Source organism: Mytilus edulis, chromosome 4 (genome assembly GCF_963676685.1).
Source record: "Mytilus edulis chromosome 4, xbMytEdul2.2, whole genome shotgun sequence".
Classification (NCBI taxonomy): Eukaryota; Metazoa; Mollusca; class Bivalvia; order Mytilida; family Mytilidae; genus Mytilus; species Mytilus edulis.
In genome coordinates, this window is record NC_092347.1 from 66,218,317 (window position 1) to 66,236,233 (window position 17,917).

The 17,917-nt window shown below is 32.4% G+C and overlaps 2 protein-coding genes across 4 annotated transcripts in view; both read right to left on the reverse strand.

The window, feature by feature from the left end:
- Positions 1-17,917, reverse strand: part of LOC139520268 (temptin-like) — a 70,498-nt gene that overhangs the window by 11,955 nt on the left and 40,626 nt on the right. The window lies entirely within an intron of this gene.
- The window catches only part of LOC139520265 (uncharacterized), a 28,369-nt gene continuing 19,446 nt past the window's right edge, over positions 8,995-17,917 (reverse strand). For all 3 annotated transcript variants that reach the window (XM_071312767.1, XM_071312766.1, XM_071312768.1), the window contains exons 8-10: positions 17,641-17,887; positions 16,233-16,376; positions 8,995-14,151 (exon numbers count right to left, since the gene is read on the reverse strand). In XM_071312767.1, the coding sequence (XP_071168868.1) occupies positions 14,023-14,151; positions 16,233-16,376; positions 17,641-17,887 (520 nt within the window). In that variant the 3' untranslated portion in view covers positions 8,995-14,022. The remainder of the gene's footprint in view (positions 14,152-16,232; positions 16,377-17,640; positions 17,888-17,917) is intronic.

The following is a 17,917-nucleotide window of genomic DNA, read 5'->3' on the forward strand; positions in this document are numbered from 1 at the left end:
TTTGTTTATTTGTTATCTTTATTTGTATCTTTTGATTTCTTACTTAAATAATAATTATTGCACATAAGAAAAAATACTGCTGTAATTTAAAATGAAAAGTGACTAAAGATTTATGTTTTTTTTGCATGTAATATATGACACCAGCTTACGTTCTTTACACATGGACTCGGTAAGCTAGGATTTTTCAGTATGCTGTATAATGACCCCGTGGTCATTTTACCGGATGTTATTTGACCCCAGGTTCACTTTTTAGGGGGTTCAAAATTCCATATGACACCGGTACTATAAAGGATCGTAGCTGCATTTTGAAAATAAATTGATCTGATTCATATGAAAATATGTCAATCAAAGTCAACATGATTAGAACAAGAGTTTCTAAACCTTGTCGTTATATATGACTCGAGAAATAGATATATTTTTGCAAACTTTTTTTTAATAACCATCCCTCTCCTGTCAGAATGAAAAATAAGATTTCGAGTATTTGGTAATCTATTAGGTTAAAAAAACCTTCATATCGCTTTATAAGAAGATTATAACTTCTAAACATGAGTAGAACTTGTGACTATCCAGTGCACATGGATTCTCCAAACGTAAGTAGTTTGGCAATTCTGACGTTTTGTTGTCTTTCTTTTCTCTGTGTTGTATCTTGTTCGACGTTATTTCTTTATTTTGGTGAAATTCCAGTTAACTATGGCGTTGTCCTTTTATTTTCTAGTACTCCTTTAGTACGTTCTTTTTCTTTTTTTTAAACAATAGTATAAATTGTACTTGTACATGTACATGAAACAATGCGTAGGCCCTATTATTTAAATAACTGTCGGAAATGTAGTTGATTCGTACTGTTAAAGTTTGTAGTTATTTCGCATTGATTAAAATGTACTGTGTTCTTGGAAAGAAATGTAAATGCATATCCTTTTAGTATTTAAAATAGCTGCACTTTATTAAGTATTTTAACAGGACACTAACTTATGTTTAAGTGTATGAATCTCTCTTAAATTGTACTACAAGGATTCATACAACATAAGGAAAGCTGGGATTGAGTTTGGGGGTAATTACTCCAAGGACGGTTCAATATTTGGGGGAAATTTATTTTTTCATTTTTAATTTGGGAATCATTAAACTTTTTCTAAAATTTGTTTGAACTTTCTGATTTTTTACATTTACAACTGCACAGTATTGCACAATAGCAAAGTATTGTGCAATATCAAGAAATCTTCGATTGCACATAATTGCACAATAACACAGTATTGCGTCACATCACAGTATTGCGGAAAAGCATAGTACTGCACAAAATCGTAGTATTGCGCAAAAACGTAGTATTTGCGCAAAAGTACAGTATTGGGCAATAGCAAGAAATCTTCCAACGAGGGGTGAAAGATACCAGAGGGACATTCAAACTCATAGATCGAAAACAAACTCATAACGCCTTACCTTAAAAAGAAAAAGACAAACAGTACACAAGACACAGCATAAAAAACTAAAGACTAAGCAACACGAACCCCACCAATAACTAGGGGTGATCTCAGGTGCTCCGGAAAGGGTAAGAAGATCTTGCTCCACATGTGGCACCCGTCTTGTTGTTCAAGTTATTACAAACCCAGTAAATAGTCTAATTCGGTAGCTCACATAAGTGAAAAGGGAACGGGTTTATAGTTAGACATAAGGAACATATCCGATACCATCTGTGAAATATATCTTCAATAATGGTCGACCAACTCGTGACGGCGTCCGTAAATATAACGAAAGGATGATTTCAACTTAACCATTTGGAACTCTTTGTTTAATAGCTTCCTTGTGAGTAACAACTCTCTTTCAGGGTAATCATGATAGGAAATACAAGTCCGGGAATATCGTATCAATTTCAAATAGGAGATATATACTCCGTATGCAGTCGCTGCTAGAATGTTGCTACAAACATATGGAAAGTTCAGAATGAGGAAGCCGAAATTATCTGTTCTGTCGTAAAGTTTTGTTTTGTTTTCAACCGACCCCCATTGTCAATGTTTGGGTGTAAGTCAACATATGAGGCAGACTTAACTGAAACTGTTGTATCTTTTATCTCTAGTTTGATGGGATAGATGCATTCAACATACCGAGAGAACATAATCTATATAGCAGAAGGTAAAGTTAAGATTAAGGACTTTCCGTTTTGAGTTTTCCTCGGAGTTCAGTACTTTTTAAAGGATATAGCTAACTTATTTTTTTTCCTAAGAACTTCCTGTATGAAGTCAGCCTCATACGAATAAAGAAACAAGTCCGCAAGAAAAAGGGCACAATTGGTTCCCATGGGAATGCTGATAGTTTGTTGAAAAACACGTCCAGCAAGCGTAACAAATATGTTGGGGGTTCATCTAATTTTTTTCTTAAAAATATGTTGTCAATCAAGAAATCAAGCATCTTGATAATGTCAGTTTTAGAAATTATTGTGTTAAAATCGGAGTGATTTTTTACAAAGTAGGACTAATCCCTCCATAAGACAAGATACCTGTATCTACGTTGGAAATTTTTTTTTTTATGAAATAAAGCAAAACCAACTATTTCAATTTGCCCGTTTTGTTTAGAATGGGGAATACTTGTGTAAAGTGTAGAAAGGTAAAAAAAATGTTTTTATACTATTGCAAGATGAAAGAGTCTTAGACTGTATGTATTCTAAAGGATCATTGGCTTATTTTAGTATTTACATATGATTCACATCACCTCTAGAACAGGCAGTTTCTCAATAACTTTGAAGCCCGACTTTGATTGCTGATAACATAGATGTCTATAATTTAAAAAGATGTTTCGTGGAGCACTTGGAAAACCCAGCAATACCGGCATACCGTTGTGTGTAATGACACTTATGTAGTTTAGGTATCTAATACAGAAATGGAAGATCCAGTGTATGCATCTTTGATTGAAAAAGTACAGACCTATGATTATCCAGGATTTCCTCTTTGGTAAGTGTCGTCGGGGTATATGTTGAGTTTCCAAGTGAATGGTCAATACCTAACTCATAAATCAAGCAGTTTATGTAATGAAATTTTCATACAAAGACAATGTTGTTTGGGACTTTATATGCGGGTACAACAACATATGTGTCATGGAGGTAGGACGAGTGCTTTGCAACATTTGGGTCTTTAAAGGTTGATGTAGCATGGGTATTGATAGACCCATTTAGTTTCTTAATTCCGATTTGTATCAACGACCCCACAGCCTTAATTCATTCGGAAAGAGTATCTACGTCTTCTTTCTTGCGTTTAGACCACTGCCTGGTATACTTTTCGATTGATTCCATCAGTATTTTGAAGTTGTGTTTTCAATTGATGGATTAAGGCTCACAATATTTCGGACCTTTAGATAACACATTTCACAAGGAAGTGTTACTGATAATGTTGAGATCACCGGAAATAACGTAGGAAGTCGGATTATATGTGAATTGGGAACTAGCACAGGTGCAATCAGGAGGTTTAGTCGTCAATATTGAGATCCTGCAAAACATGTGTGTAGTTGAAAATGTTAGTTGCAATTGGTTTGGTATAGGTATAAGAAATGAGTTGTTCAGACTGATCTTTAAAATAGGGAGGTATTTTCGATTGAACCGATTCATAATGTAGGATATTGCCCATGTTGACGACATCGAGAATCTTTGTTGACAAAGGTCTCCATTAAGGAAAGATGTTTTATCTTTTTCATCGTTTCCAATGTGAACTGGCTTGAAACGTTTGGACTTGCAATATCCGAAATGATAGTAGTAAGTTTTTATTGGTTTGAATGAGGGGTTTTAACCATGGTTTTCAAACCTGAATTGAACAGAGAATGAAGTTTTGAAAGGAGTAATGAAGATTCGTGATAATGTAATGCATACCTACCGGATTTGGTATATCTTGCAGAAAGTCGTTAATAGAGACATCATGCAGAGTTGGTGATGTATAGTGACGATGACCATGACTGCGTCTACGTCGAGAAGTAGAATTGAAAATATTCGTCAAATTCACCGAGCTACAGGTAGGACTAGATAGAATACCTATACCATCAATTTTGTCAGAGCAACCATATGGTGTCACAGTACCCAATTGTCGAATCCAGTAGTCCTCTTTTTTGTCTACGGAGAGGAGTTTTTTTTTGTGGATTTTTATTTTTTTTCGATAATGCAAACTTTCATAGAAACGATTGAATTATCAGGCCGATTAAAATGCTGGTAAACAATGTCGCTTGAATTGTTGTTGATGTCTGATCTATGGTCGCATATACTTTTTAAGCTTTCCTGTCGTAGCACCGACGTATAACAATCCGCAAAGGGTGCTATCTAATTCAGATTATCACATCTTCTGCTAAAATAAGACGTTTTAGTTAAATTGCTAGTGAATTGAGCATCTGTTTAAAGTTCCACAAGTTTTACAGCCATTGGCTTCACGTTTGTAAATGAGACAGTATTATTCAGAGTCATCAAAATCTAAAATGTCTTTAAGAAGAACTGAACATGGCTGCTTAAATGTAGTACTACTGCTAGTGTAATCAATTGCACAGTTCATGGGGTAACCGTTTCATAGATGATATCGGATATGTTCCTTATGTTGTTACTACTATCCCTTTCCATTTTTCACGAATGAAACCTACCGCATTAAGACTATTTACAGCTGTATTTACATGCCAAAAACTACTCTGAGTACAGACTAACCTGTGAAGTTGGAAAAGTTTTAATGCCTGGCATCCACTAGATATATTAAAGTGAAATGCATTCTGTGTTTCAGAAAGATAAAATCTCTTTTGGATTTTGATGGGCATTTTTTTCCTTCATGCAGAAGGTGTGAAAATTAACAAAGTTACAACTTTGTGATGCTCTCTCAGGTAAAAAAAAAAACCGGTTTGTATTGTTTCGATTATCCTTAATTGACATGGACAAGAGGTATCTTCACAACTAGTATAGGTGAGTTAAAGAGTTTATCTGAGTCAGTGAGTGGACAGTATCAAAGTAATTCAGGTGTTCGTTTATGTTTACACCTTTCTGCAGAAAGGAAAAAAGATGCCCATCAAAAACCAAGAAAGATTTTATCTTTCTTAAACACAAAATGCATTTAACTTTTATATATCTAGTGGATGTTAGGCCTTAAAACTTTTCAAACAGCACCGGTAAGTCTGTACACAGAGTAGTTTTTGAGGTGAAAATACGGCCATATTTGTCCATTTGTTATGATGAACCTTAAAATCAATAAATTTCTAAAAATATTTTTGACCTCATAACTAGTATATGAGATATGGACTTGCCCACGATAACTGAACATTGATCACTGATCCATGAAGTGTAAAGGCCATGTGGTCCCTGTCTGACAGCCATATGGACCTTGTAAGGATACCCATGTACAAAATTTATATATAGTGATCTTATGACAATGACAATGGACATATGTCCTGAGCTTAAGGTGTTTAAATAATATCAGATATGACAGACGAAAAATTCATAAAATAAGGCACCTGTAACCCAGTCATTCACCTCCTCTCAGAGATTATATACATTTATCATTGTAACCATATTTACTTTTAACAATGGAGGGGATACATATATGTATATATAATGTTTATAAATGTGGTCAGATATATATGTTTGTATGTTTGTATGTAACCAATATTAATTGTCTTGGTATCAATTTTATTTTATCTTTCTTATCTTTATGCCGTCTTTATTATGAAGTATATGGCTTTATCCCATCGTACTTGAGGTATAGGACACAGCAGATAGAATTAAATCTACTTCATATCTTGGCATATAAATTGACACTGAAGGGCGGTTGAAAACAAACTTCAAGACAAAACAAAATATTTCAGCTTCCTCATTGTGAACTTTTCAATACTATGTAGCAATATTCCAGTAACGTCTACATACGTATTTCAGGGCTTGTACCTCCTATCCTGATTTCCTTGATAGATAGGGCAACAAGCGCAACTGTTTCTACATAGGCGGTAATGGAAACGTTTTCTTCTCTAGCTCAGTCCATATCTTAAACTTGGATATGTATGACGGCTCGTTTCGAAGCTGGGACATTTTCACATATGTGGTTAAATTTTCGGGATACGAAATGTGTGATTCATTTTTCCGTGAATTAGCATACCCCGAAAATCCTTTCGTGGTGCGGCTCTTCGTGGTAAAAAATCACTTTTTTCACACAATAATATCTCCAAAGTTTTTACACATTTATTCTAAGGTACTCTACTTTCCAGATCAACACAAATGGTTAAGCATGTTTCACAGTTGACGATGGATATGTTCGTAACCCACCCCCCCCCCCTTTTACCGAATGTGATCTAGCCAATTAGATCTATCACTGCTCTAAACTTTCATAAGCAACATGGTGTGTCCTGGCTATTATCTTACCGCCTAAAAATTTCTAGGAATATGATTGGTTAAAAGATAAAAGAGTCCTGGAGACTGTGTATATTTCATATTAAGTCAATAGGGAGGCGGGGCTTATTTCATACACGGTTAGTAGTGGTGTTACGTCCCTTAATAAAACAAAAAGGTACTGAGAAAAAATCTTAAAGGTTTCAACAGACGAAGAAATTGATGATTAAGATTGTAATAAATTCATAAAACACATTTAAACCTAACAAGTTGTTATTGTTGGCATCTGTTTTTGAAGGATCAATGGAAGTAGTTAACTCCTTAGGGGGTCAATTGACCATTTCTGTCATGTTGACTTATTTGTAAATCTCAGCAAAATTTCCTTAAAATTACCGATTCAGGTGCAGCAACCCAACAACGGGTTGTCTGGTTCATCTGAAAATTTCAGGGCAGATAGATCTTGACCTGATAAACAATTTTACCCCATGTCAGATTTGCTCTTAATGCTTTGGATCTTGGTTGGATGGACAGGTCACCGGACAATTTTTTTAACACAATTACCCAAAGATGATTGTTGCCAAGTTTGGATTAATTTGGCCTAGTAGTTTCAGAGGAGAAGATTTTTGTAAAGGATTACTAAGATTTACGAAAAATGGTTAAAAATTGACTATAAAGGGCAATAACTTCTAAAGGGGTCAACTGACCATTTCGGTCATGTTGACTTATTTGTAAACCTTACTTTGCTGAACATTATTGCTGTTTACAGTTTATCTCTATCTATAATAATATTCAAGATAATAACCAAAAACAGCAAAATTTCCTTAAAATTACCAATTCAGGAGCAGCAACCCAGCAACAGGTTGTCCGATTCATCTGAAAATTTCAGGACTGACAGATCTTTACCTGATAAACAAATTAACCCCCATGTCAGATTTGCTCTAAATGCTTTGGTTTTTGAGTTATAAGTCAAAAACTGCATTTTACCCCTATGTTCTATTTTTAGCCATGGCGGCCATCTTGGTTGGTTGGACGGGTCGCCGGACACATTTTTTAAACTAGATACCCCAATGATGAGTGTGGCCGAGTTTTGTTTAATTTGGCCCAGTAGTTTCAGAGGAGAAGTTTTTTGTAAAAGTTTACGACGACGGACGATGACAGACGACGGACGACGGACAACGGACGCAAAGTGATGGGAAAAGCTCACTTGGCCCTTTGGGCCAGGTGAGCTAAAAAGCACTCTGTTGATCTCTTTAATGAAAACTAGTATTCGGTGGGTTTGTTAAGAAGACAATATAGTAACTAATGAGTGAACTGGACCTGCGTCGTTGCATACAATTGATCGAGATATTATGTTTTACTGAAGCAGAAGCAAAACTGGATAATCCCTTCCGTTGAAGCTGGGAAATCCTTGACGAAATTTGGTATAATGCATTGTGTAAATTTTCACTGGACTATCAGCAAACAAAATTTTAGTTCACTGCAGATGAAAAAGTTGTGTACCCACTGTATCTCAATATAATGAAGCTGTAGACCAAAAAAAAAATGGTTTTTTTTTACAAAAAAAAACAAAAACAAAAACAACAACAAAAAATGACAATTGTTTTCTGTTCTAGATATTTTGGACAGATGAACAGACATGTCAAGCAGGAACTAGTTCTTGATCTGCTTTCACCGTTGGCAACACGAGCAAAAGTAATACGGTTCACAAGACTGTTTGTCAAGAAGTGTACTTTGTGAAGTACCAATTATTCAAACTAAAGACCCTGTATGTCACATCGTATTCTAAACTTGGAAACACCAAACTGTGACTGCGACTTTAGAATCACTTACTCTTGTTCTTTTAACATATCTACCGAATCGCAAATTCCTTACATTTTATTTCGGGGTTGTACTAGTCTCGAAAGTATGTACTATTGTACTATCCTCCTGGTGAGACACTTCAGATGAACCTCTTCCTTCCCCTTTAACCTTTCACTACAAATAAACATAAATTCACTGAAACATTTTTCAGTTTGTCATTTCATTAGGACGTTAAAATGGTTTTTTACACCACTAATTTTGTGGGCCCTTTATAGCTTGCTGTTCGGTGTGACCTAAGGCTTCTTATTGAAGACCATACTTTTACCTATGATGGTTAACTTTTATAAATTGTTTATTGGATGGAGAGATGTCTTATTGGCACTCATACCTCATCTTCTAATATCTATATATATTTTGTTCTCACAAGACTTTTTTTAATGAATGGAACTGTTTCATAGAAATGTTTTCATGTATAATTGTACAGCCTTAAAGGCTGATAATGCATCTATCTATTTCTTTCAAATAGTGCTTTTAAGGTAGCAAGTAAGTCAAATATAATGAGGTATAAATGGTCAATCCCCAAAATCAATGAAGAAAACTTCAATGATAATATCCTTGTAAAAGTAGTGTTGTAAAATTTCAGAGAATTGGCAAACAGGAAGAGTTGGCACAGCAGATGTAGAAATTTCTTAAATTCTACAGCTCATCATCAAGCTGCAGATTAAATATAAATTCATTCACTTACATAGAAGTCAAGAAAACTTTGACAATAGTTTTTTACCCAAGGATTTTAAGACAGACAAACAACCATGGTCAGGCCTTTTCTAGATCTTGTCAGACCAACTTTCTTCATTGGCCACACAAATATTTAGCAAATCTTAATTTCTGAATAGTTTAATAGCAAAAAACATATAACATGCATTAAATGCTCATACATATACTACACATAAACTCTAGAAAAAAATAACATTTATTTCCAAAATAAAAACATATATATTTAAACATAATAACAATAAGATTCTAAAGCTCTATTTAAACGAAATTTTTAACAAATCACATTTATTTATGCTTCAAAATTACAGTGCTCTTTCGTTGATCAACCAAATAAAGGGAAATGATTCAGATATTTCATAGTAACATGTACATGTATACCGAAATATTTCTCCTAATTTGATTTCCTTGGTCTGGTCAATATTTATATACTGGTCCCGCTTGACATAAAAAGATCCTTACAAAATTTTTTCACTTTTTATGCAATTTGATTTTAATAGACTTTTTATTTACAGTGGAATTATGCATGTTTAAAATATTTCTTGACAAGATTTAGATCAAATTACTAGTATTTAATTCATAAACTGTATTTATTAGTTAAATCTTAAAATAGTCTGAACACTCTTTATTGTATGAACAAAAATATTTAGACCCCAAAAAATCCATTTTACAAAAAGGAGAATTTGCAATAAAATTTGTTTTGATAATTGTTTCTACAGATATAAAGAGGAAAAACATGAGAGATTCAAAAATATTTTCAGAGGTACCAAATAAAATACTGGTACAGAGACTTGACACATATGTCCAAACATCCTTTTAATAAGGTAAGGTATACATAATAAGGGTATAAAAATATATCTGAAAATAACTTTCTTGTAATATTCATCAATTAAATAAATTCATACTATACAGAAATGTCTGGGGTGTGTTTGCAAGTTCAGAAACAGTTTTCTGGTGTGTGTTTGTGTTTGCACAAGTAAAGTACTGAAAATGTTTTGAGGTGTGTGTTTGTGTCTTTGTGTTTGCATAAGTACTGGAATTGTTTTCAGGTGTATGTTTGTGTGAACAGGTACAACAGTGTTGAAACATATTTTATGGTGTGTGTGTGTGCAAGTGCTGAAACATGTTATCCTGCAAACTTTCTCAAAACACTGAAAGCAAGACAACTTTTCTGTCAACAAAAAAAGATATAATAAAAAAAAAAATATATAATTTGTGTACATATAAAATTGCATATCATTTTGTACAGTAGTGTAAATTTCCTCCCAGCACATGTTATCTATTTCAAATATTTGTGCAAATTATTTTTTTACTGGTGACTATTTTGAAACATATTATATTTTCCCTTCTGCTATTTTTTTTCTCAAATAAACGTAATTATTATACAATGTACAGAATGAAGCAATGACTATCATGACCACATGCAAACCAATGCATCCTAACTATGTCTGCACTATGGTTTTAAAATTAACAAACTTTTTTAAAAGACTTTCAGAAATTTGTGAAAGTTCAAAGGGCTTTGTTTTGAATCCATTTTTAGTATTTTATAGAAATAAAGTACTATCCTCTGCTAGTGTTAAATGTGCTTATGGTTTTTTTTCCATGAATTGTTACACCATATCTCCCTCCTTTCATCATTAAATAGTAGTTATTATTCAAAATATCATATATCATATATGACGAACAAAAAGTTATAGTTACTTATAAATATATCATCTACAATAACAATTACAAAATTTTATACTGGAATAATGAAAATGAAATGAAAAGAAAAATTAAAATTGTTATATGGATTCTCAGCCTGACCTGCAGCTGTTAATTATGAAATTTATATATAGATATTATGTTACATTAAATTTTATAATATCTGCTCTCAAAAATATGTAAAACTTTTGTAAACTCTCTATAGCAAGTTTATTATGTAATTTTATATTCATAACTTGTTAGGAATTGAATAAAATCAGTAAAAATGTTTCTGTGGATTCTGTAAAATCACAGCAGCTACATTGTAATTAGATGTTTATAACCATATGCTTAAATTCATTTTTTTCTAATATAGAAAAAGATATTTGAACTAGTATTTCTTTTTTAAGCGATTTCTGGTAAACTATTGTACAGTGATCATGAATATGGATAATAGGTATGTGTACAAATACAAAGATAAAAAATACTGTACTTAATTTTGCATGATGATGTGTGTACATATACAAAGATTAAAGATTACTGTACTTAATTTTGCATAATAAATTAGCATGGTGTCTACTGTTACATAATTCGCCAACATATTTTGTTCATATTTATATTTTCAATGGTTTTGAAACATCATACATTTTTCATGGTTTTGAAAAAACATATATTTTCCATAATAATTTGTGCCTACATGCCTTTTCATAACTCAGATGGATGCCTTCCTGTGTAAATGTATTCAGAGTATTAAAATGAAAGAATTCAAGTCAGGTCAATCTCTCACTAGGGGCAAATTCTCCACAAAGCAGGAAAAAGTGAACCCCTTAAATAAGGAAAATTGTCAGGTCTGCAGCAATTATAATTAATTTACTATTGTAAATTGGCATGGAATTATTACATTGTTTGTTCTAGTACTTGATATTAAGAGGGAGACAACTAATAACATGTTTATTGCACATTAGATAAAATATATTTTACTTGTTTGAAAAAAGATCTTCTCGATTGTATAAAAGTTTTAATTCTAAAACATAAATGAATGTTACCTTATCAGAAATTTATGAAAAAAATGAAGTAAATTGTCTGAACTCATTGAAAAAACACTATTTAGTAATAAATACTTTTTTAATCTGCTATAAGCATCACTGAAATCTTGTAAAATATAAAAAACATATTTACAACATGAACATATGTGTGAATTTATGCATGTTGTAGTTTTGAGACATTAGAAAAATTAATTACCATGCCTGCATGGCTATAAATATCATCCAATTGCATTTTACTATTATACAAATAAAAAAACTACAAAAATCTATTTCTTATGAACAAACTACATAAAAGCACCTTTAATTTGCAACTATATATACCGGTACTATAACTCCAATGTAGTTCTAGATTGGTGGAAGTAAATTTGGTTTAAGGGACATAACTCTGGAAAATCACTGGTATGTTTGTGTCAACCTATGCATTTATTCATTTCTAAGCTTCAATGCAAAAAGATTATCATCATTCTGTGTTATGCCAATGCTTATAAAACAGTAATGAAACTGACTATAACAAAAACATTACTGATTAAAAGAGTTACTTCCCCTCAACCAGGTTTATTCCTTGAAAACAAAGCCATGCTAATATATTACAATCCTATTCATTTAAGTCTAAATTATGGTCCCTAATTAACTATTTGATTGGAATAGCTCCTATCAGTCATCATGGAATGCAACATGTACAGTGCTCTACTGATACTAGATTTAAATTAATTGCAAATTATTTTCCTGGCAATAAAGCAGCAAAAAGTAGCATTAAGTAGAAAATTTTACAACAGATTTTCTACATACAAAAACAACATATTTCCATCAAATGAGCAAACAAAAATCAGACAGTTGAAACTTTGATGTAAATTTTCCCTGCTTATATCATATATTTGGCTACAGCTGCCATAGACAGTTGGTACTCTGTCATTTTTTACAAACTGTTCAAACAAGAGTAAAAGAGGTTTTGATTACAAAACCCCCCAAGTTACCATGGAAATGTCTTATAATAAATTGGTTGTGAGTGTGAAAACTATTGCTCTTTATGAAATTTTCTGTCTAATTGTGGATTTACATTATTATCTTGCCACAAGAAATCTTTTTTTTTAATTCTATATATAACTTTTTTTAAATGTCAGTCAAACTGTCAAATTGTGTACCTTGTTTCTTCAAATAAAAATGTTTATGTTTTGAACAAATGGCATTACTTAAACGGTTTAAATGAATTTGATGAAATATCTTTTTTTAAATTCTCATTTAACAACAATTAACAATAAAATGTGGTTTCAAATTACAAAAATAACATTTATAAGCAATACAAATTCTTCAAATAACATGATGAAATCATTAATGAATGTATTATGAAACAATAAACTATACAATTGTCAAAATTGTTGAACATTAAAAATATATAAAAATAACATATCTTTATGGCAAACCAGTATATAGGGCTAGTATAAATGGCAAACAGTGCATAAGGCTAACATAGCACTTCAACTATAATTGTATTATAATACTGAAAGAGCTAGCGCTTCTACAAATATATTCTAACAATAAATAATAGAAGATGTACTCCTCTTAAAAATACTATAATTTTACAAACCACTACATAGATATCAAGGAATAAAACAAAAATAACCCTGTAGATTGACAGATAGATCACATGTGCATGAAAAGTTCTAAAAGTTCCTGTAATATCTGAACAATAACAGCGATAAAATATCAAGTCATTTCAAGAAATGATTTGTTCAAAGTAAACTATCTTATGCATTCTTAATTGACTACATGGTTCATATGTAAACAAATAAAAAAAAATGCTTCAAGTCATTTTGGTCATCCATGAAAAAACAAAAAAGATTCTTATTACATGTTTTAAATTCTAAAACGCTTGCATGGCGCACTGATCATGCTAAAATATAACTCAAACAGTTTATTTAAAACCTGTACTGAACATAATATTTTTGATTATGCTGACATGATCTTTTGACCTTCATAAATGTAAAACCAATACAATCAATTGTGGAAAAATACATGTACAGAACACAGATATCTCAAGAGATAGTGTAGTATAAATATGACATACCCTGAAAGTCATAGAAAAAATTATGGTGACATCTATTTTGTCACAAAGTTTTGTAAATTGAATGGTCTTTTTAAAAAAAGAAATATTTCAAGTGATTGGTCTTGCATAAACTGTTCATCAGAGCAACATTATGTATAATATGATTAAATGGAATGATGACAAAATGAAATGTAACAGGTTCAGGGTGCAGAGTCAAGCTTTTTGAAAATAAATCCATTTAGCCAGACAGTATTACATGGGACTATATAAAAGTGATCACAGACTGTATTTGTCATGTATATTTACATTTCTATTTCATTTACTGTGAAATACAGACATTCATTTTCAGTTTGGTACTATTTTTACGCCACAGCCATGAAGTCTTTAAAGTTTCTCATCTTTTTCAGCTGTCTTTTAAGTTCCTTTATAAAATCAGATGGATGAACAACTATAGAAATGTCTTTGCCTACTGCATTTAGCTTAGCCTCAATCTGAAATATAAAGTTTTTTTTATGTAAACTTGTTTACTATTCACATTTAGCTTAGCCTCAATCTGAAATACAAAGTTTTTTTTATGTAAACTTGTTTACTATTCACATTTAGCTTAGCCTCAAGCTGAAAAATAAAAGATTCATATGTTCTGGTATTCTATTAACATTTAAACAAAATGTAATTAAAGTATCTCCGATCCATGCACCCTACCCAAGTTTTGTTTTCCTTTGAACTGGAATGAGCAAATTTTTTTACAAACAAAAGAAATAACAATAATAAAGGAATAATTGCTGAACATAAAATTGGATTAAATTCTATTACATGATTTCTATGAACACAGCAAAACAAATATTATTAGTTACATAGTGTTTTAGTGACCTAATACGATATATACCAGGTCAGTAAATTCCATATGGGGTGAGAGCTCAAACCCCATATGAAGTTTACTGAGCCTGTATAAATCGTATTAGGTCACTAGCACACTATGTAACGAATTTATCTTACTGACTATCTTCATTTATGAATTTATCTTACCAACTATCTTTATTTGTTGAATTTATCTTACCGAATATCTTTATTTGTTGAATTTATCTTACCGACTATCTTCATTTGTTGAATTGTTGAGCATCGCTCTCACCCCATATAGAATGTACTGAACCCGTATATATCGTATTAGGTCACTAACACACTATGTAACGTAACTAATAGTATGAAAACTCAAATGGAAATAGATCAAGATATGTAGCATAGAAGCAGACATTTTATACTTTCTTACTGTATTTACATTTCACAACTCTTGCAATTTTTCTATAGATAATAAAGATTTGGATTCAAAGTTTGGTTGTATCTGTGGAAAACTTCTTTTGGTTGGGTATCTGATATCATGTTTAATTTCGCCATATTCTGTATGTATGTGCCTGACCCAAGTCATAAGCCTGTAAATTTATTCAGTAGTTGTTGTTTGTTGCTGTGTTAAATACTTGTTTTTCATTTATTTTTCTGTACATTAATTACCAGGCAGGCAGGCAGGCTGTTAGTTTTCTCTTATGAATTGTTTTACATTTGTGATTTTGGGACCGTTTATAGTTTACTATGAGGGATGGTCCTTGCTCATTGATGAAGGCTGTACGGTGACCTATAGCTGTTAAATTTTGTTCCATTTGGTCTCCTGTGGAGAGTTATCAAATTGGGAATCATACCACATCTTCTTTTTTATATTTTACTTTTAAATCTGTTCAGAAGCCACTTTCATTAAGAAATTTGTAGAACAGATCGAGTGTTTATTCATGTCACTACCTCATTTCCTCAGAGGACAGATTCAGTGTTTATTCATATCCCTAGTACCTCATTGCATTTGAAGGACAGATTAAGTGTTTATTCATATCCCCACCTCATTGCCTTTAAAGGACAGATTAAGTATTTATTCATATCCCTACCTCATTGCCTTTGAAGGACAGATTAAGTGTTTATTCATATCCCTACCTCATTGCCTTTGAAGGACAGATTAAGTGTTTATTCATATCCCTACCTCATTGCCTTTGAAGGACAGATTGAGTGTTAAATAATATCCCTACCTCATTGCCTTTGAAGGACAGATTGAGTGTTAATTTATATCCCTACCTCATTGCCTTTGAAGGACAGATTAAGTGTCAATTCATATCCCTACCTCATTGCCGTTAAAGGACAGATAGAGTGTTTATTCATATCCCTACCTCATTGCCTTTGAAGGACAGATTGAGTGTTTATTCATATCCCTACCTCATTGCCTTTGAAGGACAAATTGAGAGTTTATTCATATCCCTACCTCATTGCATTTGAAGGACAGATTAAGTGTTTATTCATATCCCTACCTCATTGCCTTTGATGGACAGATTGAGTGTTTATGCATATCCCTATCTCATTGCCTTTGAAGGACAGATTAAGTGTTTATTCATATCCCTACCCCATTGCCTTTGAAGGACAGATTGAGTGTTTATTCATATCCCTACCTCATTGCCTTTGAAGGACAGATTGCGTGTTTATTCATATCCCTACCGCATTGCCTTTGAAGGACAGATTAAGTGTTTATTCATATCCCTACCTCGTTGCCCTTGAAGGACAGATTGAGTGGTCTGTTATTTATTTCTGTAATCCACCAGTTACAGGTTCCCTCACTCTCCACACACGAAGCATGTTTTGTCAAACCATGTTGAGCAGTTAGTCCTGAGGGATCTACATAAGTTATCTGAAACATTAGAATGCAATAACTCAAAATAGTATAATATCATGTCATAAGTCCAAACAAAATGTAGACCTACAGATCGATTTGATTATGAGAAATGTTAACATAAATAAATAAGAAACCAAAGATTGGCAATGACAGAATTAATACAGACAGATTAGTATTGAATGGCTAGGCAGCTGTGAGGAATAATTATATCTTGTTGAATTTTTATGAATTAAATATGATAAAAATAAATGGGTAATGTGTCCATGGGACACAGATGAATGCTTGCATATCATATACAGTTATAAAGAGACATAACTGAAGAACAGTAAAAGTAACGCAATGAAACTCGTACACAATGCTTATTACCACAAAATACCCTTTTGTAATGGACAAATTGCTTAATTTTTCGTTTCTGTTCTCTAACTTTAGTTTGCCTTCACTCTTATACACAACACTAATTACCGTAATTAGTGTTGTGTATAAGAGTGAAGGCAAACTAAAGTTAGAGAACAGAAACGAAAAAATTAAGCAAATTGTCCATTACAAAAGGGTATTTTGTGGTAATAAGCATTGTGTACGAGTTTCATATCATTTGGTTGAGGCAAAGTAAAGTAAAAGGACTGAAACCAACCTTAGGACATACAGATATACCTATGGACGGACAGACATACAGATAAACAAGATTAAAACATAATGCCCCCTCTAACACCACAGAGGCATAAAAATCTATTGTAGCTTAAGATGTAAGTTCAATTGAACATATGGACCACACTATATTAATAGGTAATGAGGAAAAGTCTTAAATTAAGCTATTTTTACTGTTAGGATTATGAAAGCCATTTTCCTAAGAATGAGTTTCAAAGTTTGTGACATATCACAAACAAATCTGGCCTTGGTTAGTCTTGTATTATTTTAATTTTAGTTTCTTGTGTACAATTTGGAAATTAGTATGGCGTTCATTATCACTGAACTAGTATATATTTGTTTAGGGGCAAGCTGAAGGATGCCTTCGTGAGCGGGAATTTCCCTCTACATTGAAGACCTGTTGGTGACCTTCTACAGTTGTTTTTTCTATGGTTGGGTTGTTGTCTCTTTGACACATTCCCCATTTCCATTCTCAATTTTAAATTGTAAATGGGCACAAATAATAGCAAACCATTACATTGAAACAATGGTAAATGATATTAAAATAATTTTCTGTATTATAATTTAATTTTGGATGTTACACAACTTTTGATTGGCTGAAAGTGTTTTGACCTTTCAATATAAGCATTCTTACCTCAGCAGTTCCTCCTAGACGTTGTAATCCTAGGTTTTCACCAGTCTGATGTCTTCGTATGGCCATCACTTTAGCGTAAGGAAGACGTTTTATCACCAGATCTATCTGTTCTGTATTGCACGATTTCAACACTTTCTTAGCCATGTTAGCATTAGTTACCCTGAGGTCATTGATTTTTGTAACTTCGTCACCAATGTGAATACTCTCAGATAACCTTGGATAATGTTTGAAATCCCATCCTATAATCCTGTAATAATCAAGTAAAAGTCATATGAAA